General features: G+C 37.8%; 1 protein-coding gene across 1 annotated transcript; it reads left to right on the top strand.

Annotated features, from left to right (window-relative positions):
* Window positions 1-3,576: 3,576 nt before the first annotated feature.
* On the top strand, window positions 3,577-20,900 carry LOC103799383 (mucin-2-like; the record flags this gene model as incomplete). Its single annotated transcript, XM_009071697.1, has 22 exons — window positions 3,577-3,646; window positions 5,221-5,485; window positions 7,930-8,044; window positions 8,185-8,275; window positions 8,665-8,774; window positions 9,001-9,217; window positions 9,675-9,800; window positions 10,471-10,588; window positions 10,919-11,057; window positions 11,705-11,815; window positions 12,791-12,860; window positions 13,441-13,578; window positions 14,233-14,397; window positions 14,879-14,973; window positions 15,872-15,998; window positions 16,613-16,868; window positions 17,757-17,809; window positions 18,076-18,185; window positions 18,930-19,081; window positions 19,518-19,656; window positions 20,233-20,343; window positions 20,721-20,900. Coding segments are annotated over exons 1-22 (2,958 nt in total), but the record flags the coding sequence as incomplete, so codon positions are not given.
* Between the last annotated feature and the right edge of the window lie 833 nt (window positions 20,901-21,733).

Here is a 21,733-nt window from a genome sequence, read left to right as displayed (position 1 = left end):
GGAAGTTTAGGTTAGATATTAGAAAAAATATTTCTCCTGTGAGTGTGGTGAGGCACTGGCACAGGTTGCCCATGGACGTGGTGGCTGCCCCAACCCTGATGATGTTCATGACCAGGCTGGACGAGGCCTTGAGCAACCTGATCTAGTGAGGAGGTGTCCCTGCCCATGTCAGAGGTTTGGGACTTGGTGATCTGTAAGGTCCATTCCAACGCTTAAATTCTATGATTCTATGATTCTTTTGTGTTGATAATTTCAGGTTAAGCTATTGACAGCATGTGTATCAAAAGGAAATTCATCCACATTACTTCTATGTCATTGCTTTAACACTCTCTTTCATACACTGATCAGGCTTCTGCTGTTTGTCTCTGTGCTTTCTTAAGTTGTTGTCAAGATGTCCTATAAAGGGCTTACTGGTGTCTTGGTCAAAGAAGTACTGTGATTGCATGTTGCACATCTCTTAATTCATAAACTGCCAGATTTTGCCAGAGTTATTTTAGAATGGCTTCCAAAGACGTTCAGCCAAACCATCTCTGTGCTTGAATTAAAAGGAGCAATGTGTATATCATGTAGTTGTATGGCCACGTGTAAGGCTTTGTGTGCTCTGGTGAAATGCTGGCAGGTGGAAGAATAGCAGAACAAATCCCCATGGCTACTTTTGCAGAACATTACTGATAGAACATTACTTCCTGGTTTGACAGTCTGTCTTCAGCAAGTCACGAATACAAAAAACAGATATGGAAAAAAACTCCGTCACCAGGTGTAATTGTACTGTCTGATGTATTTGTACAGTGGTCATCCTGGGATTGCTGTGACAAGACTGCAATGAGCTTTCCTCTTGGTATGTTGACAGAGAGAATCAGACCCCACATTCCTGAATAATTATTTATTCTTCCTAACACAAGAAGCCTAGCCAGGCCTCTGCTGTGTTTTATCTCAGAATTATCAGATTTTTTCATATAGGCCATTCTCTTCTGCAGTGTGATTCAGAATGAAGATAATCTTCCACGTAGATTCTCCTTTTAACAAAAAGTATCTTGCAAAATAAATTTACACTGTAACTAAATGAACATTAAAGGTTAGCTCTGCTGATGGAATGATTAGAAATAGTCTCATAAAAGTTTAAGGGTAGGGAAACAACACATTGACACAACTATGACTCAAAACACATCTTTTATCTCTCCTTCTGCATCTGCTGCTATAACAAACACACTTGCCATGCATCCAACCTTTCTTTTTTAAACTTTGACTTTTAGCAATGGCTGTTGTAGCACTGGTGTTGGGGTGCTTAGGTCAGGCACACGGTGAAAGATTATGGGAAATTGTATTTCTATTCATGGACTTCAGAAGCTTGAAAAAAATAATATTTGTTAATACTCATCAGTGGAACCTAAATATGACAATGCTCCTTCTTGTGACTTGTTCTAGTGATGCTGCTTGCACAGTGATAGCGTGCAGAGTTAGACCTAGGATCATTGGTAATAAAGGCACATGAACACCTGATATTTGAAAGAGGAAGGAGGACTAGAAACAAGGAGTGGCATAAAGCTCCACAGGCAGGTCAACTCAGATATAGACAATTGATGTAAGCTCAATGAAAAGGTGCTAACGCATACATATGAATGTTATCTGTTCATTAACACTAAGATTCTTCTGGAATAAAGTGTGTACTCCAAAAAGCAGTAAGGTAGTTGAGCAAGAAATAGAACAGTGTATGATGTCTACCTCAAAGACTGATTATTTCTGAAGGGCATATAAAGCATCTGGTAGATAGGATCATTACCCATCTGGCAATAAGGAAACAGAGATGGTATAGTTTAGAACACTTTCAAACGCTAGCAAAAGTGCAAGTACTTAGGAATTTTGAAGATAAGGATTGGCATTTACCTCTTTTCAAATCATCACAGCCATGTAAGCTCAAATGCAAATTCTGTAAGAGTGGTTTCAGTGATTAAAGGCATCTTAGTTTCCCTTGGGATGTCACAGCAAGCCACATATATGTCAGAGGAAGTTACAATGAGAAGGTGTTGGTTGCTCTGCGAAGCAAAGATTGGAAAAGAAAAATAGTTCTGTTTTAATTTCATAGCTCAAGAAGGAATCATGCTCCCCATACACGTAGGACAAGTCTGGAGCAGAGAAAACCAGTCACTGAAATGTAGAGGTGCTTAGCTAAGAGTAGCTCTTCACCTGCATAGAATAAAAATGGCAGCATATTGAACTAAGGGACAGTGCAACTTTCCAGTCCCAGCAAATGAATGAGACTGGTTCCAGACCTAGAAGTTTTGTCAGACAAAGTGACCTGAACAGAAAATATGCAAATTTCCAACTTATATCTGTGAGCATACACTGCAAATTTAACCTAAAAAGGGGTCAGCTTTGCTGTGTGCATGGAGTTGGTGTTACAGTTTGCAAAGACTGTGTATGTACTAAGTCATGGAGACTTTTTTCTGAGGCAATAGTAGTTCCAGCCAGGAGACTACCTAGGAAAACAGAGAGAGGAAACATAACGCTCAAAGTAACATCCTTTGGGAATCCCCTAAGCATTTTTAGAAAACATCTCTGAACTAAGAGTTTTGGAGGCATAGAAGAGAAAATTCCAAGAGGAGAGATGTTTCTGAAGTGTCATAAGAAGTTAGATCTGCTAAAGTAACCATCAGGAGAAGGTCTCTGTAGAGACTGTTGTTTTTTTCTCTAAATAGTTTGTCCTAAGTGGTTATTACTTTTATTTCAAAGAAGGAAAATAAAATTTCTTCTACTGATAGATTCATAAAGGAGGAAAGGGATAGTTCTTCATTTCAGTCGGGATAGTTGAGTAAAATTTAATATGTTGTGAGAGTCTCTACAACCTTTTTGAGGGACTTTCTGTTGCACCATGATAATGTTTGAAAGAGCACCCTTTTTGCTGTAACTTTCTGGAACTTACTTTGTCATCCCATCTCAGTTATGTTTGGGAGCAAATTGCTGTATGGGCTATACTTTGGTTTAGATGTTTTTCACAGCTTTACGAATTAAAGAAACCTAACAATTGCCTGCAGAATAATTTTACAATGCATGATGTTCCATTTGAATTTGTAAACGTTACTGTTGACTACATGGAGCTTCACAAGCATCATTTAATTTTTACAGAAGTCATTCTATGTGGTGGCAAAAAATGAAAAATTCTTCAGTTTTGAAGCCGTTGTTTGAGGGTCTCACCCTAAACTTTCTTTGAGGGATTTCTTTGTTCATCCACTCCAAAATTCATTATTTGTTATAGGAGTTACTGAAGGTTAAACTTGGCGTAAGCATTTGAAGGATTTAAAAGCACAGCATCCTGTAGATGAAACAGAGCAATAAAAAATTCCATGATTACTGAATCAATATTATACTATTTCCTGTATACTGAATTCCTTCATTTATGGTGAAAAATACCTGTCTGTTTACTTCTTATCTTCTGTAAATACCACGCCTATTTTTTTACCCCTCCTCTTGCCTCTTCCCTTTGTATCTCCTCCCCTGTGATAGAATCAATTGCACCAGTGGATACTATATAAAGCAGAGTTTTCAGTGGAGCTCACCCAGCTCACCCACCTTAGCACCATGGGGCTGAGAGTGGCCAGCCTTGTTTTCCTTTGGCTGGCCCTTTCCTCTGCTAATGAAATAAAAAAAGGTAAGTTCTAGAAATTCTTGCAGATGGCCTTGTGGAAGAGAGGGAGAGAATGAAAATACTACTGCAGAGGTAGAAGAAGGCAGTGCATTGAAATAATGCACTGGGCTTTTAAGATGCCTGAAGTTCCTTAAGCTTTCAAATACTGCGGCTGCATGGCTCAGCCAACATAGATACTGCTTGCTTTGGGGAGATTGGTACCTGTATCTACTGCTTTAGTTTCTAGTTTGATGTGCTTGGGAAATATTTGCAATGTTACTTTTCTTTCCATGTGTTGAGACTTTCCTAAGTATGGCAAAGACTTGGCAGAAAGCAACTATAGGAGTTGAGAGACTCATTGTTACAACAATGGAGGAAGCTAATTATTGTGCCTTCTGTTGCCTTGCAACAAAATTAATTCTTTCTTCAACAGTGAATGTAGTAACATGGGACAAAACTAATTTTGTCCTTTATGACATAATAATCCTTCTGTAAAAGCTCAAACTTACTCCATTTTTATCAACTTTGAAGTGTTGAAATGGAGCACTCATAATGAAATTCGCAATGAATTTTGTGTGGTGATTGGGTTTAGCGTATTGGTCTTGGTCTACTGTGTCTTGAATTCAGCAATGGGAGGAAAGCATTATCTTGCATTTGGTGCCCCAGCTGTGAGCTCTGGGAGAATCCCTGTGCAGTCCTCCTCCAGGGGAGAGAAGCACATCAGCTTGGCTAGATGTATCTGGTGTGATTGATACTATCAAATTGCAGTAACTTAGAGATTTTTCTTAGTCATTTTGTTTTCCCATATTAAACACTGCAAGAAGATCTAGTGAAGATGAGAGTCATGTGAGCTTTTGGTACCTTGTCAAGATTCCCAAGGATGCTCAGCTTTTATGATTCACCCATAATCTACATTATCAGTGTTAATTTGTATTATTTGTTGGTATAGATGACTTGGAAGGGAACAATCTTCATCTTTTTGCTATGCAAAAACTAGTTGAATTTCTCCTACTATGTTTTTTTCCTGATCTATCTTCTGAAGAATTTCTATTCTGCAGTAAGAGAAATTACATTTTAGAAAACAAAAGAATTCTCTAAGTACTCCTTGTGCACAAATCCTTCCATAGCATTTAAACTATTTGCCTTCCACAGTAGGAGTAGTACTTGCTTGTTTCCAGACTGTTCTGTTTCTTGTATGTGTGGCATCATGGAAGGAGATAGCTCTTAGAAATATTTAATATTGCCAAAAATAATACTGTGATTAGAATAAAATCTTATGTTTGGCAAAGCAGCTCCATTGCACCGATGCAGCAGCTTGTTAGTGGTCAGAGGTTAAGTTTCCCCACCTTGTGCAACAAGTTCCTTCACCTCAGTGAGGATTACAGGATATACTCAGGTCTCAGCAGTATTTATTAATGTCTTATTTTCCATCAGAAATTCACATCTCTTCTGCCTAACAGATCAGGCTTGAAATCTGTGGAATCACTGTGCACATAATTACAAGTGGTTTCTACTGTAAAATACAATACCTACCATTTCTCACAAGAGTCTGTCCATTGCATTTTCTTCATGCCTATTTATTTTTCATCCCTTAACAGGAAGAACAAGAAACCATGGCCACTATGTCTGCAGCACCTGGGGAAACAACCACTTCAAAACTTTTGATGGAGACACCTACCAATTCCCTGGCATTTGCGAGTACAATTTTGTTTCTGACTGCCGAGACTCGTACAAGGAGTTCTCTGTCCACATCCAGCGTGCTCTGGACAGCAACAACCACCCTGAGATCCAGTACATCCTGTTAAAAATCAAGGACATCACGGTGTACCTCAAACCAAAACTGGTTGTGGTGGATGGCCGGATGTAAGTTGCTTTTGGATTAAAATGTATTTATACTATTATAGATTTTCAGAGAAATGTGCTAGGAAGATAAAAGCAGAGTTGACTCTATACACAGCTATCAGTATAACATTAAGGTAACTGCTGCTCCATGAGCAAAAGAAGACCCTTGGAAATCCAGCATTAAAATTGTGTTGGGGGAGGGATTTGGTATTAATTGCCATTTCTACACTGGCATAAGGGATTATTTAAATGTAAGTCAGGAAGGTGTTTGAGAGAATTGTTCTTCTAGTTGTGCAGGAAAACAATGCAGCTCATGAGCCACAACATTTACTGGCATAAACCTTCATGTATTTTATGGCATCACCTTGAGTTTACCTTAGTAGATGGCCTAGCAAATCCTTAAAAGGGAAGTGCTTTTCTCTGGGGCCTTTTTCTCTTATTTTGTGGAAGAAGAGGGGTGTGTTTTTTCTGATCTTCATAAATAATTCTGTAAGGTCTGATGACCATTCCTCAAGGGATTATAAAAATATAACACAGGTCAAAATTTGCACTTATTTATATGTGGTAATAAGCCCCTTCTCACACTGAGCAGTAGTATTTTTCTTCTCCTATAATATGGTTACACAAGGAACTAGTTTGACACCACTACTGGGGCCAAGTAGTGTCTTAACCTAACTTTTCCTATCATTAGCCTATCCTTTCAGTGTATATACATATACTCATTGAAACAAGTGAAGCAACTCATAGGTTAAGACGTAGTTCTGAAGAAGGAAGAAATTGACTATTAATATGTCTAAGCATAATTTGCAAAGAATAGTTTTTATTGTCATTGTAGGACTGGGTTTTGCCCAGAATTCAACTTTTCTTCTAAAGTTTGGAAGCCACTGCAATGAAAGTATGTTCAAAGATAGATAATAATATTAACTTTTCCAAAGATCATTCCAGAAAGCATAATAAAATGCCAGAAAGTTTAAAAAAATCCATTCTTGCCCCAATCTTTACTGTGTACTCAAGTCTTAAAAAGATCTCATGAAAGGCAAGTTTAGAAATCCTTTTAAAACTGTTTCTCTTAAACCAAGTCTCTTCCTTTCTTAGATGGTATTCATAAAACAATAGATTTTTTCTGAACAGGTTTTTGCTGCATGAGGAATATAGATTTTGTAGAACTCAATTTCCCATATTGCTCTTTAAATGACCTATGAGCCATTGTCATGCAAAATAGCATTTCATAGTACTGAAGTGAAAACTGTGAAGTAGAAAAATGTATTAATGTACCTTTTGGTACCTGATCTACTGATTGATTAAATATCCTGGTTTTAGGAAAAAAAAAGTGATATATTCCATGCTTTCATATCTGAAAGGTGAAAGGCTAAGCAATGTTTTATAATCCCTCTCCAAAAACATGATCTCCTAAGTCTTTGTTGTCCAAAGGATGAACAATGCAGCATAAAGCAGAAATAATGATTTCTGGGTTTGCATTTGGTGTTTAGATGTGTAAGTCATTTGTCTATGTTAAAAGTGCCTGGAAAAATCCCAGAGATAGGAAATTAGGAGATAAAGCTCTCCCAGTCAAGAGCTTAGTTAAGAGATGTGCACCAAATACATGAATCCTGATAGATAACAATGATATTGTTAAATATGTAGAAAATGAATCAGTTATTTTGACAGAATTCCAGTTTACTTCTGTTTGAACAGGCTCTAGTTCTTTAGATTGTATAGGATAAGGCTGCTTGGCACAGTCCCTTTACTGCTGAGTGAAATTCAACAGATGACTTGTAAGATAGACTTACAAGAACAGGACAGAGGTCTGGTGAATTTATTCTTTATCACAAAAATATCTATGCTCAGCCCTCTGCAAAGGATCTTCTGTCACCATTAACAAACTTGGTCCTGTCAACCCAAAACTAAGAAACTAACATGCTGAAACAAACTGTTGAATTCCTCTTAACATGCTCCTTTCTTTTGAACATTTTGTTGGCAGTCCCTGAATCTGCTTGTGAGTTTTGAATTCTCTCTTGAGGAGGAAGTTCCTTGCAAAGGGACATTCATTCTCTTTGAAACAGTTGTCAGATCTTTTGGTAAAGAAAACCTTCCATTTATTCTGTAGCTTCTTTCATGGAAGTATATTATTCGTGAGTGTTTGAACACCCTCAATACCACAATGGTGATGGATATTCCTTTGATTAAGCTGAAGACATCTGACATTTTGGTTTTTTTCTTAGAGAGTCCATGCCCTTGAGGGCTTTGCCTCTGAAATTGCTGTGGCTTTTAAAGGCAATATGTTATCATGTTGAGTCTCAGAGAGAGAGGATTGTATGTTTCATTAAAACAAGGCATCCTGTGAAGCGAGGATGAGGTGAACAGAGACTGGTTTCTCTATTCCTTAGGGTATTTGTCTTATTACAGGCATTCATATCAGCCCATATGTTTCTGAACTAATGGAAAATCTCTGATTTTCATCCTAGTGTGAAGACACCTTACTACACCTCTGGTATGCTCATTGAGACCAATGACATTTACACCAAGGTTTATGCCAAATTAGGCCTGATTCTGATATGGAATCAGCAGGATGCACTAATGGTATGTATGATCCAAGTCTTTTTTATTGGTATGTCCTGAGTTTCCTGGGATAATTCTCTACCCCAGGAGGGAAAAATAAAATGAGGAAAAAGAAAAGTTATAATTTTTGCGTTTTTTTTCTCTTTCCTTCCGTTACTTAGGTGGAGCTGGACAACAAATTTAATAACCATACCTGTGGTCTCTGTGGGGATTACAATGGAATTCAGATCTACAATGAGTTCATCAATGGAGGTGAGTCATCCTACCCTATTGACAGTGGTTACAGAATTTAGGCTGAGAAGAATTGTGCATAGAAACATCACAGGAGAGCAAATTTCACTTGAAAGATTTCTGTGATTGCCCCAGACTAAACATGGTGTTCCAGTTCTGCATTCCTGGTCTAAGGTTATTTTATTCCAGATGAATCTTCTTATTCTTTTCTCTACTAGCTTTCTTTTCTTACTTCCCCTTTAAAATTTTAAATGCAATTAGACATAATTCAGAGCAGATACCTATGTCTGATAGGTGTATTTGATACCATAGTAACTATTTTCCTTAATCAGTAGAGTCCCAGGAATCAGATGCTCCTTGTTGCCAAATATTGGGTCTCAGCAACTCCTCTTTCTAATTTTATCTCATAGATGTGAGCTACAATTCAATTACATACGGGAATTTGCAGAAGATCAGCAAACCCAATGCTAAATGTGAAGATCCAGATGAAACTCAGGCTCTTCCAAGCTGTAACGGGCATGTGAGTATTCCTTGCGGTGAACTTCACTTACATGGAGACAACCTGTGCTATGAGGAGTTAGTGTGCAAGGATAAATGATTCCCTTTCCTGAATAACTGTTCAGAAGACAACAGTTTTTATTTCTAGAAGTTTCTAGAGGCTAGAAGTTACTAGAAGCTTTATTTTTGAGTTTCTAGAAGCTCAGATATTTGCAAATCTCTTGAACATTTCTACTTTTTCTCCGCAGCGTGAGGAGTGTGAGAGGCTGCTGACTTCCCCTGCATTTGCTGATTGTCGGTTGCGCCTTAATTTGGAAATGTACATCCAAGCCTGCATGCAGGACAAGTGTGCATGCAATGGCAAAGAGGACTCCTTCTGCCTCTGCAGCACCATCTCTGAGTACTCTCGCCAGTGTTCGCACGCGGGCGGCCGGCCGGGCGAATGGAGGACACAGCAGTTCTGCCGTAAGCAGCTATACCCTTTTGATACAAAGATCCAAATATTTCATGGATGTAGCAGCCATGAAACATTTAAATTCATTACTTCTTTACAAAACTATTAGCATGTATTATAAATTTCATACCCGTAGTGCAATAAATTGCATATTCTGTTCTTCCTGTTTACTTCTTCTATTACCCTTGTCATGAAGAAATCTTTTTCAGCAAGTAGAAATCCTGTTCCCATTAAAAAACTGAGATCTGATGCTGCAGCTGACTAGAATAATTTGATCTATTTGAAAGCCAAAGAATTAAATATAAAAAGCAGAGAAAGTAGTTCAGAAACAGAGGAACATGTTTTGCCATGTGGAGTCTGGCTTGAGACACTACTGACTTAAGAGGATTAGGGTATATGACCCATGATTTCCAAGGAGTGATGGACTTTACACCCAAATAAGTCACGGTGCCTTTCTTATTCTTTTAGCCAAGACCTGTCCTGCTACCATGGTCTATAGAGAAAGCAGCTCACCCTGCATGGATACTTGCTCACACTTGGAGATCAGCAGCCTCTGTGAGGAACACTACATGGATGGTTGTTTCTGCCCTGAAGGCAAGTATTATTCCAGCAATTGTATGTGGAAAAAACCCAAGAGCCCTTGCAAAGGAGGTCATAGCTAAATTATTAAATGTAGTCAAATTATATCTTTCAAATGAGTACTGCTACCCATTATTTTCCCTGCTAGGGGAACAAAATTAAAAGTTTTTTTTAAGGAGGTCATAATTAATTAATGAATCATTTTATAGTTCAATCATATTAACACAATGGCAGGTAATAAACCTACTTTTTAAATCTCAACAAGTGGACTTCTGATAATATACAGAAAATCATGGGGTTTAGCTTGAATAGTTCTGGGACTATGGACATCATTTGCCCAGAGAGTGGCAGTGATTGACAGTGAGGGAAATTCTCAGGCTTACTGTCAACTTTACAACCTTGTCAAGATTACAATCATAGTCCAGAGAGTATGCCAGAAGGACTGAAAATCAAAGCATGTAACATATTGATATTGTTCTTATCTATGTATAGTTATACAAATGACTAGTCTTGGATTTTTGAAGTTGTATAAAAGTGTTTTCCATGTGTCTTATATTACAAAAAGTAGAAGCTGTATTCTTCACAATTTTGATAAACTCAACCTGTTTGGCAAGTTGAGCATTTCTCCTCTGTGGAAATTGCTTATTTAAAAAACAGCTGGAATAGTTAATGTTGTTTTTTATAGGAACTGTGTATGATGATCTTACTGCAAAAGGCTGTATACCTGTTAGCCAATGCCACTGCAAACTCCAGGGAAAGAACTATGCACCTGGAGAACACATTACCAATGAATGTGAAGAATGGTAAGGATCCTGGTTGTTTATACACCTTTCTTTGAATGATTGTAAATGGGTCTGCGTTTTTCAATCTTCCACTTGGTCATAGGAGATGTCCTGAAGACATTCTGAACTTCATGACATGTTGCATATCTGTACAACCAAATTTTTGAAATGTTTTCTTGAATGTATGGCATATGGCAGTGAGGAAATCTTAAGGAAATGGACAAAGATACAGTTTTAAAACACCTGGGGTTGTCTTGCTGTTTCCTAGATATACAGATGCTTTCAGTGCTTTCAGTGGCCTCAGTACCTGTAATACCTACAAGCAATTTTTTTTATTTTATCTGTTTATAGCACCTGTAATTCAGGCAGATGGACCTGCAAAGATTTACCCTGTCCAGGCACATGTTCAGTGGAAGGAGGTTCCCATATTACCACCTTTGATGGGAAGAAATACACTTTCCATGGAGACTGTTACTACGTGTTGGCCAGGGTGTGTACTGTAGGGCTGTTCTCTTGTAAATACAAATGTCAGTGGGCTGATATGGAAGAGCTGTGAGTTATTGCTTTATTCCACTTTTATGGGGTGATGGAAGCAGAAATGCTAAAAGCTATACTAGAAAATTCAGGGTGGGCTGTAATAGCCCAAAAGGGAAGCTGGGACTTATTGCAATGGGTGATTAACTTAGTCAGATAGTTAAATAAACTACCTATGCTGTCATTATCCAGTGGAGTGCTTCATGTGTAAGAAATCTAAAGGTCAGTCTGGCTGCATGGATAGGTAAACTGCAAAAGTTGCCAGATCTCAGGGTTAGAAGCTCTTGGACAGATCTGTAATAACTGTTTCTGTGTCTGAGTGTCAAAGTCAGCTAGGAAAAGGAGCTAGGCAGCTGTTTCATTCATCTCTCCCTAAAATATCTGGTGCCTGTTCTTCTAGAGAATTACTAAGGGTTTGTTGGGTTAGAAACCATACCACTGAATTTGTCTGAAAGTTTGTTCAGCTTCTAGAACTAGTGCTGATATGGTGGTCTTAATAGCTAAGGTCCGTAGTAATGTTATTGTAACAAAATTTTTGTTTTGGAAATCATCTTGTGAGATTTTTAATTGGACTAATGGACATTTATTTTCCTGTGATTGTAGGCCACTGGAAATGACAGTTATGCTCTCCTGGCAGAGCTGGCTCCCTGTGGCTCCACAGACAGGCAAACCTGCTTGAAGTCTGTTGTGCTGTTAGTAGATCACCAAAAAAATGTAAGTGTTGTGCTGTGGGTTCTGCTAGATATGCTGAAAATTAACATATTTCCCTTATTGTGGAGGAATAGCTAATTCATCTGGAGTCGTTATTGTGGATAAAGGCACCTCAGGCTGAAGAACAACTCAGGTTTCTGCCTCAAAAATTCAAAGTAGACCTAAACTGAACAAAAGATGACATTCAAATAAGCTGACATTTCCTGCTCTTCCTTCCTCTGCTCTGTGCTATGTGATTATGCTCACAGTATTCCAGGTGCCTGAAAGAAAGAGCACCATTCTTCCTCCCCTCACAGTATTTTACTTTATTCAGATATAATTTTATAGATCTAATTGAGGTTTTTTTCAGAAGAAATCCCATCTTTGAATGTTTATGCAATCCAACTTTCTTAAATATTTACTTTAGTATTCTGCTTGATTATGAAAATATAGGGATTATATTTATACATAATTTTCCTCATGTCTGTCTGGTCTTCCATGTCCTTGCCACCATAACTAGAACAAAAGAAAACCAAACCAGAAACCAATAATTTTATGTTTCTCTATGTACAGACCAGCATTTTATAAGGAAATTTAATAAACTGTTTTCTTACCATGCCAGAATCTTACTAAACTTTTACACTGAAGCTATGGCACATGGTTTTATAAGGAATCAAATCTTTCTACAGATCCTGAAGGCCTAATAGTTCTTTTATATGCTGAAATCAAAGTGTCCAATATAAATGAGCTTTGCATTTTATTGCTGCTACAAATTGTTGTAGGCAGGTGTAAGTGAAACACTGAATAGCAACAAAACCTTCCTTGTATCCTACAGTTCTGCTGGCACATTACTTCTTCAGGCAGATTCTTCCTTTCAGAAATGTTTAGTTCTAGTCACAGTCTTATTGTGAAAAATGTCTTCCCTCTTAATTTTCTTTTTATTTGTTCCTTTTCCTCTCAGTACCTGGAACCTCACTGATTCTATTTGCTGTTATACAGGTGGTGGCTTTCAGGTCAGATGGCAGTGTGCTACTGAATGACATGACAGTGAACGTGCCTCATGTGTCAGGTAAGGGACATAGGCTTATATGTCAAGTGTCACATGCCTGACTTCTCATGTGGGGTGTATTTTTTCAGAGGCATGAGAGAGAGTGGAAGAGAGGCATAGGAAATATATTCGGATTTTTAAACAGTCTGGGGATGAATGTGATTTAATAGTCATCACTGAGAGTTTCATGGGCAGACTGACTCTCTACACAGTGGATGATTGAAAAAAATGTCCCTTCACCTTTTTCGTACATATTTGGCATGTATCTTGGGAAAGAGAAATTGTCATGGCCTAAAGTCAAAGCAGATGATTTAACTTGCCTAAATAGAGGGACATTTAGCACTTTCCAAATCTGGCTACATGGTGTGGGCCTGTCCATTTGGTTCTGAACCCAGGGACAAGTCATTATAGGTAATGAACTTGCTAAGTTACTGAGAACCAGCATTGTATCTAGTTGGCCAGCGATTTTTAAATGAAAAAAATTAATTTGATCCTGATCTCAGAATTTTCATGACAGGTGATACCTTAGAATCTAGTAAGAAGTGTTTCTTTCAGCAGCCTGTGTGTGTGTTTACTGCACAGTTCATATTTTGTTTTTCAGCCAGCTTCTCAGTATTCAAGCCATCTTCCAACTACCTTATCGTACAAACTTCTTTTGGGCTTCAGCTGCAGATCCAGCTGTTTAGTGTCATGCAGTTGTTTGTGACTATGGATCAGTCAGTTCAAGGGAAACTTCAAGGTAAGTATCTATTTAATTGAGAATGAAAGCCATGCTGTTCCACAGCTGAAGAGTCATGTATTTAGATGAGTGATAACTGGGTGATTCAAGAGTAGGAAACTAAAAGCAGGAACCAAATATCTGAAAGAGAATCGACTCAAGCAAACTAAAAATGTATTTTTATTGTTTCATATTGTAATGATCTATCACTCTAGTGCAAGTACATAGATGTTTCTTAGAATATTCCTTACTTTTGCATTCAGTTTAATTTTGACTATCTACAAATCAGATTTTGGTGCATATTGTGGTCTCAATATTGTCAGAAAGCATAAAATATACAGGTTAGGGTGGCAGTCTCCTGAGGCAGAGATATCTTCATGAAGACTATTCTTCTCAAGAGGTTAAAGATTTAAAATAGATCTCCTAAAACATCAGTATTTATAGTATACATTAATATTGAGGTGGAATAATCAGCTGCATGAACTTCTGTTTCTAGTGTTTGTGATCAGTTGCCTCTATCCCTTTGACCTTTTAGTATGAGTAATATTGAGGTGGAATAATCAGCTGCATGAACTTCTGTTTCTAGTGTTTGTGATCAGTTGTCTCTATCCCTTTGACCTTTTAGCATGATAATAAGTAATGTTTATGTAAAATTTTTCTCTTCTTTTCCAATAGGTCTTTGCGGAAACTTTAATGGAAAGGAAGGTGATGACTTTAAAACATCCAGTGGGCTGGTAGAAGCTACAGGATCTGCCTTTGCTAACACATGGAAAGCTCAGGCCACCTGTACAGACCAGGCAGAAAAGCTGGAAGACCCTTGCAGTCTGAGCATTGAAAGTGGTAAGCACATTAATAAGTCAAATGCTTGACTTCTGCCAGAATGAGCAGTGTTTGCTCTGTATACATACAAGCACTGATTTCCAATCAAATTGAAGTGAAAGTTTAGAGGATGATTGTAGAGGAATCCTGAGCTGGTAGACTGGGAGGCAAGGTCATTAATTTATATTACCTGCAAAGGCAGCTTGTATTTTCTAGTATTATTTATGTTTCACTTAGCTTTGTGGTCCACAAATTGAAAGGGCTGTCACAATTCCATGTAAACAAATTGCAGCAGTAAGATGAAGGTTTTGATCTTATGATTGCATGTCTCTGAATCAAGGAATAGAAATATATGTACAATGATTGCATATAGTTTCCCCACTCCCCAAATGCTCTCAGTTTTCTGATTCATACTGTTACATAGCATTTATGTGTCAACATAACTAGACAACAGCACAAGGAAGATAAGGAGACATAATGAATTTCTACTCTTTGTTTGCAGCAAATTATGCTGAGCATTGGTGTTCTTTGCTGAAAGACTCAGAAGGTCCTTTTGCAAGATGTCACTCAGTCATTGATCCTTCAGAGTACTACAGGGTATAGTATTCTTGCACTCTTTTTAGTACTGAATTATTTCAGATGGCTAACTGTAGAAATTTGGCATTGTTCAAACATTTGGGACATTACTGAGTAGCTTGCCCATTTTTTTGCACTGATTAACTCAAGCAGCACAGCATGAATCCAAAGTATCTCCTAAGATGAGATTCTTATGGAGTGCTGCTGAAGAAAAAGGTACATTTGCTCTTCTGCTTTCTTGTGTTTGGTATTGAATGTACATTTTGATTGGACTAGATATCTGAACTGAAAAGAAGAATTAAGAGGTGCAGATGTGAATCAACAGTTTAAGTCTACCCTTAGACATTAGTTGTTATTAAGTCAGGAAAAAAAAGAAGCTTCATGTGTTGGAATGTAACAACAAATCATTTTCATGCTAAATCTCCATTATTTAATTTTCCTTTGTGTTCACCTCTGTTGAGCAGTAGGTGAAACTTACCTGAGCAAAAAAGAAGAAATTCCTAAGTCATTGCTCATACTTGTAACTCAGTCTGAACTCAAATTTTGTGAAGATCTTCACAGATCTGATTAATATTTTGCCATCATGATTTCTAATTTTTATGGGTCTCTGCATTTCTAATTTGTAACTGAGAAAGAATGGTACCAATATCCTTTGAAAAAGGTAATGTTAGGAGGCTGGCTACTTTTTAAAGCTATAAGAAGCTTGTCTTAGGTTAGAATAAGTATCCTAATATTTTCATTGTGCATGAAATGAAGCACCACTTTCCGTTTCTGATCTTGGTCCGTTCCTTCCATTGCTCTCTGGCCATGAGAATTAAAAACAACATCAGGAAAAGCACATAGGATATTTTGTAGCAACTGAGTTGCAACTGCCCATTGTTTTCCTGTGAGCTTACTGAGCCTTTCATTCTTTTTGCAGAAATGTAAATATGACACCTGCCTCTGTGAAGACAACGAAGAATGCTTGTGTGCTGCCCTGTCCTCTTACTCAAGAGCCTGTGCTTTCAAAGGGATCATACTGGGAGGCTGGAGAGAAAGTGTCTGCAGTAAGTAGTGGAACTGTAATCCCTGTGGAATTAATTAGTCATGAGAAATAAGCAGATTCTCCCTGAATTTGGTTGTCAGTGATCTCAATGTTAAGGGATTTGGTGTAGCTGAGAAATGCATAATGGCCTTATAAGAGACAATGCTTGTAATACTTACTAATTCATGTTATACTTTTTAGTTGTAATTTGTTCATGACATGCTGAAAAGTAGAAAGCAGTATTTTTCACTTCCACCTCCTTTCCCCAGTTTAAATACTGATGCCATTTCTTTGACTAATGGAATCCCAGCCATCACAACTACTGCTTTGGCTTTGTTTATCAGCAGCTTTTTTTATCATCATGCTTTGCTTTTCAGCAGCAGTGCAGTATTGTTGAGACTAGGAGTTTCTTATATTGTGATCTCTCCCTGATTATCAGTATGTGAAACATATAGGGATATGAAAATACAAACTATTAGTAGCAGTTAAAAATAAGTTTCAACTGGTAAATTTAGGCTAACATTACTTGTGACTTCTGATTTTTTTTGTAGTTATCTAAGGACCAAACCAGAAATGTCAAGGCTAAATTGACCATCCTGCATCCCTTATTTACCTGTTTGCTTATTTTCCCTCCAGGTAGTGAAGTGTCTGCTTGCACAGGAAATCAAGTCTTTCTTTACAACCTCACAAAGTGCCAGCAAACCTGCCGCTCCCTTGTTGAAGGTGAAAAGCATTGCTTGCAAGACTTTGCTCCTGTGGATGGCTGTGGCTGTCCACATAACACATACTTGGATAACCAGGGTAACTGTGTGCCCATCTCTGAGTGCCCATGCTATTACAAGGGATCATACCTGGAACCTGGGGAATATGTCACCAGAGATGGAGAACGTTGGTATGTTTTGTTGTCGCTTTTTGTTTGCGGGGATAAAAGCCCTTTTAAACTTTGCTTATTATGTGGAAGCTGCTTAGCTTGTTTTGGTGTTTTAATGAACATCTGTGTTTCACAACATCTTCATGCTGAGCAATGCATCATCCTTTGCAATGTAGTTTATCAATAACTGAGAAGTGCAGCTTGGTGTGAGTACTGGCCTTCGCTCTGAAGCCGCACTGTTAATAGGGCTTTGTTAAGCAGAGGGATAAAAGGAAGATAAAAGGCCAACTGTATGTTATGTTGCTGTTTTCTTTTCTGGAAAAGACAGATTTGCTCAAGTTTTCTACTGGAGGAAGATCCCCTTGATATGTATTTACTGTAGATTAGGCTTTTGAAAACAACTTTAATGATTCTGCTATATTATATCATGCACTCTGGCAACTGTTTGCTGCCTGAGTCAGCAGTGCAAATTGTGAAATATCTTCTCTCATCCAGCAGAAGAAGCACATAAGGCCAACAAATTTGCAGCATATGAGTTTAATAGGCATGAAAACACACTGTGTATCCAAATGAAAGCTTTGATTTAGATTACCATTAATCTCTGTTTCACTATTATCTATTTCCTGAGTCATCAAAGCCCATAGTATTAAGGACTAACAGAACAGCTGTCATTCTTTCAAACATAATCCTTCTGTGCATTATGCCTAAAATCGAGCTACGCTTTTTCTCCAAGTGAAAATTCATGAGTGAATTTCAATAGGACTGGCCTTGAAATATCAGTAGAAATAATGCAGGAATGTGGTACATCTTTGATGAATACTCTCAAATTTATATAAACAAATCCTTAGACTTAAATTGAAGACACTGAGCTTGGTTTTTTTTTTTTAAAAATTTTCTTCACTTTTCTAGTGTTTGCCGAAATGCAAAGGTCCAGTGTACTTCAGTGAAATTAAGAATGAAAGGTAAGTGACATACTATAAAATGAAATAAAAACCATTACCAACCTCCAAACCCTCTTTCCTTTTGAATTATCTGCTTATTTGTTTTGCATGGTTTTTTTCATTTTATATGAAACAGTTTCACATTTTCACTTTGTTTTCTCTTCATTGAGCCTCTCTTTTCATAAGGATAGACATGCACTGAAATTTCTGTCTCAATAACTACCACCTTTCATACGCATTTCATTTGCCTTTTCTTGATTGATCTAAACCAACAATATACCTTTCAGGTGCAACAGAATGTTCTTCTAACAAGACATACTTTGACTGCAATGCATCCTCCAAGTGGACTTCACAAACACCTGTACAACTTAGCTGTCATACTCCTCAATTTGATCATGTATGTATTCAACTTCTCTTTGTGTCATGTTTCCTTTATTCTGTCTGCTTTAAATGCCACAGTTCAGCACAGAAAATACAGTTGTTACTAGCTGTTTATTTCTTTTTAGTTTTTTATTTCTTTCTTTTCTTCCCAATGATATTAATCTGTTGCCATTTTCATGACCTCATGGCTCTCTAGAACTAGCTGAAAGGAGGGTGCAGACAGGTGAGGGATGGTCTTTCCTGCCATGCCTGCAGGGAGAGGACTAGAGGGAATTGCCATGAGCTGAGACAGGAGAGGTTCAGATTAGTTGTTAGGAAAAATGTTTTCCCTGTTAGGGTGGTCAGGCACTGGAATAGGTTACCCAGGTTAGTGGTGGAGGCACCATTCCTGGAAGAATTTAAGAGGCATCTGGGTCTGGTGCTGGAGGATATGGTTTAGGGTTTAGGGGTTACTGCAGAGCAGTAGATAATGTTTGGACTTGATGATCTTAGAGGTCTCCTGCAACCTCGATGATTCTAGTATTACCCTTAAGGTTTCCCTCTCCTCTTTCTTTTTACTGTGTCTTCAGTAGAGTCTTAACTCCCAAGTGAAATAGGATTTCAGTTCTCAGACAATCAAAAAAGAAAAACAATCTAGGAAGAAAGACCTTATAAACTATCAATATTAGGCTGTTTGGTTATAAATACAGTTTTACAGAGTGCTTGTGAAGAAATGGAATTAAAATGCAATAAAGTAACAACTTGTCTTTATATTCCTTAGTTCCAGACAGAGTGTGTCTCTGGCTGTGTGTGTCCTGAAGGCCTGTATGATGATGGGAAAGGGGGCTGTGTGGAACAGAAGGACTGCCCATGCACTCATAACAATGAGTGGTATTCTACTGGAGCAAAGATAAAAGTGGACTGCAACACCTGGTAAGTTAGAATTTTGTGCTCCCTTCTAGAATATATGTTGTACAGTAAATTAATAGTCATGTCTATGGTTATGTACAACAGTAGCTGGGAAAACTGCAAGTATAATCCTTGCTTTTCAGGAATCCTTAATGCTATCTGAGGAAATACAGGTTCTGCTGAAAATGTTGGGGTAATAGCTACCTCTTTTTTAAGTAGGCATCTCTTGTTGAGAAAGCAAACTCAGTTTTTAAATATAAATGCTAGCAGATCTAAAAATTGTAGGTGACCAGAGTTAAAAATCATGTTATAGACTTAAAAACTATGAAGTTGAGACTTTAAACACTCTGTAACACTGAAATGGCTATTTTGCACATTATCACATTGTATCAGGCAGCTGCTTGGCTTGTTCTGCAGTTTTCCAAAGAATCTAAATTTCAACTCCATTGCTCTCTTCTAGTACCTGCCAAAAAGGAGCTTGGAGCTGCACTGAAAACGTGTGCTATGGGACTTGTACAATATATGGAAGTGGCCACTACATCACCTTTGATGGAAAATTCTATGACTTTGATGGAAGCTGTGAATATGTGGCCACTCAGGTAATGCTCATCAGGAGGGCTGAAATGGCATTTGATTGCCCTGAAGATCTACTTTTCTCTTTGACTTTGTCATTCCTTATTACGTGTCATCACTGTTCCTGAGGTGTTCATACATTCTGCCAGGAAAAATTATGCATTTTCAGTGCAGGCAAGCAGTGTGAATTTGGTGGGGTTTTTTGATATAGTAGTCATAAATTATATGTAATAGAACTATTTTATAGTGAGAGCTAACAGCTCACTATCAATTGTGAAATGAATCCAAATTCTAAGTTTAGAAAACAAATATATTTATATTTAAAGATATATCCCTCATTTTGTTTTATTGTTCTGCAGTTTTTCTCGGGTTGAGACTGTATTAACTGTTTATGCATATGCAGAGATGTTCATGTATATGATCATGCATCTGTAAATACATACATATGTGTATGTATGTAGGTTTCACATATGAAGCAACAGTAATTTATACATTGTGAAGCTTTAGATGATTCTAATTATTATGAGATTGAACTAAAATACTCTACCTTATTTTCTCATGATAATTGTTTTTGTTTGATTGTGTTTTTTTTGTTTCAACAGGATTTTTGTGGTGACAAAAGTCCCAGCAGCTCATTCAGTATCATCACAGAGAATGTCCCCTGTGGAACTACAGGAGTCACCTGCTCAAAGGCTATCAAAATGTTTCTAGGAGTAAGTAATGATACTCATTGAGTATATTTCAATATTCAAGTACTAAAAAAAGAAGTAATGCTCCAAAGCCACATCCCTAAAAGTAGCTGTAACAACTATTAGAGGCCCTATCAAATTAATCTGCAAAGGTGTATATTCTCAGGTAATGAAATCTCTCAGACAGAACTGTTATACCACTTTTTATCATCTTGGAAAGTCATGCCAGACTTTCAGCTCTTGGTTTCAGAATGAGTTGTATTGTCAGATGTGTCTAATATTTTATCTCATCATAGAAATTAGTGTTACAATAGTTCTAATGAGTTGTATTGTCAGATGTGTCTAACATTTTATCTCATCATAGAAATTAGTGCTACAATAGTTTCCTTTTTATCTTTCAGAAAACTGAACTGAAATTGGAGAACAAAGAATACAAAGAAATTCAGCGTGATATTGGTGGTGACGTGCATTATTGGAACAGGACTGTTGGCCTCTACCTTGTTATTGAGGCTAGCAATGGTGTGATGCTTATCTGGGATAAGAAGACTACAGTTTTCATCAAGCTGACCCCTAATTACAAGGTTAGAACCTGTCTGTCTTTTTCTGAAGTAGTATTATGCATAGAAAAATGAGATAAGGAAACAAACATAAATGTTGCTTTATTCTGACTTCATGTTTGATTCCTATATCCTCTGCCCACTGATGATTAACTTGCATTATTGCTATCACAGCATACAGAGGTGCTACTGGAGTTTCTTACAGTCCATCACAATTCATTGGGGAAATTCATAGGGAAAGTAAAAGCCCCACACAAGCAAAGCAAAACAAGGATTTCATTCACTGCTACCCATGGGCTGGAGGTGTTCAGCCATCACATGGAATAGTTAGACATCTGCCATCAATCCAAACATCCCCCCCTTCCTCCTTCTTCCTCCCACTTTATATACTGAGCATGATGTCATATGGTATGGAATAGCCCTTTGCTCAGTTTGGGTCACCTGTCCCAGCTGTATCTTCTCCCAGCCCTCCATAAACACCCATCTTTCTTGCCAGCATGGCAGTATGGGAAGCAGCAAAGACCTTGGCTCTCTGTAAGCTCTGCTCAGCAACAACGAAAACATCTCTACATTGTCACCCCTGTGTTTTGCACAAAAATAAAACACAGCCCTGTACTACCCACTGTGACAAAAGTTAACTCTACCCCAGCCCAAACCAGCACTCTAATGTTTTAAGTGGGATTTGGAGTCAGAGAAATGGATATACACGAGATACAATTGCTTGCAAGGAGGGAAGACATGGCAGCTGAACAGCTTGCTGAGTACACAGACAAAGAAAGGTTCCTTTCTGTATAAATTATTTGGGATAAGATGAAAATCGTCATTTACTCACACAGTTGTCATTTTTAATGCCAATG

Source organism: Acanthisitta chloris, unplaced genomic scaffold, assembly GCF_000695815.1.
Source record: "Acanthisitta chloris isolate BGI_N310 unplaced genomic scaffold, ASM69581v1 scaffold4703, whole genome shotgun sequence".
In the NCBI taxonomy this organism is placed as follows: domain Eukaryota; kingdom Metazoa; phylum Chordata; class Aves; order Passeriformes; family Acanthisittidae; genus Acanthisitta; species Acanthisitta chloris.
The sequence above is the reverse complement of the archived record's forward strand: the minus strand, read 5'-3'. Positions and strand labels throughout refer to the sequence as shown.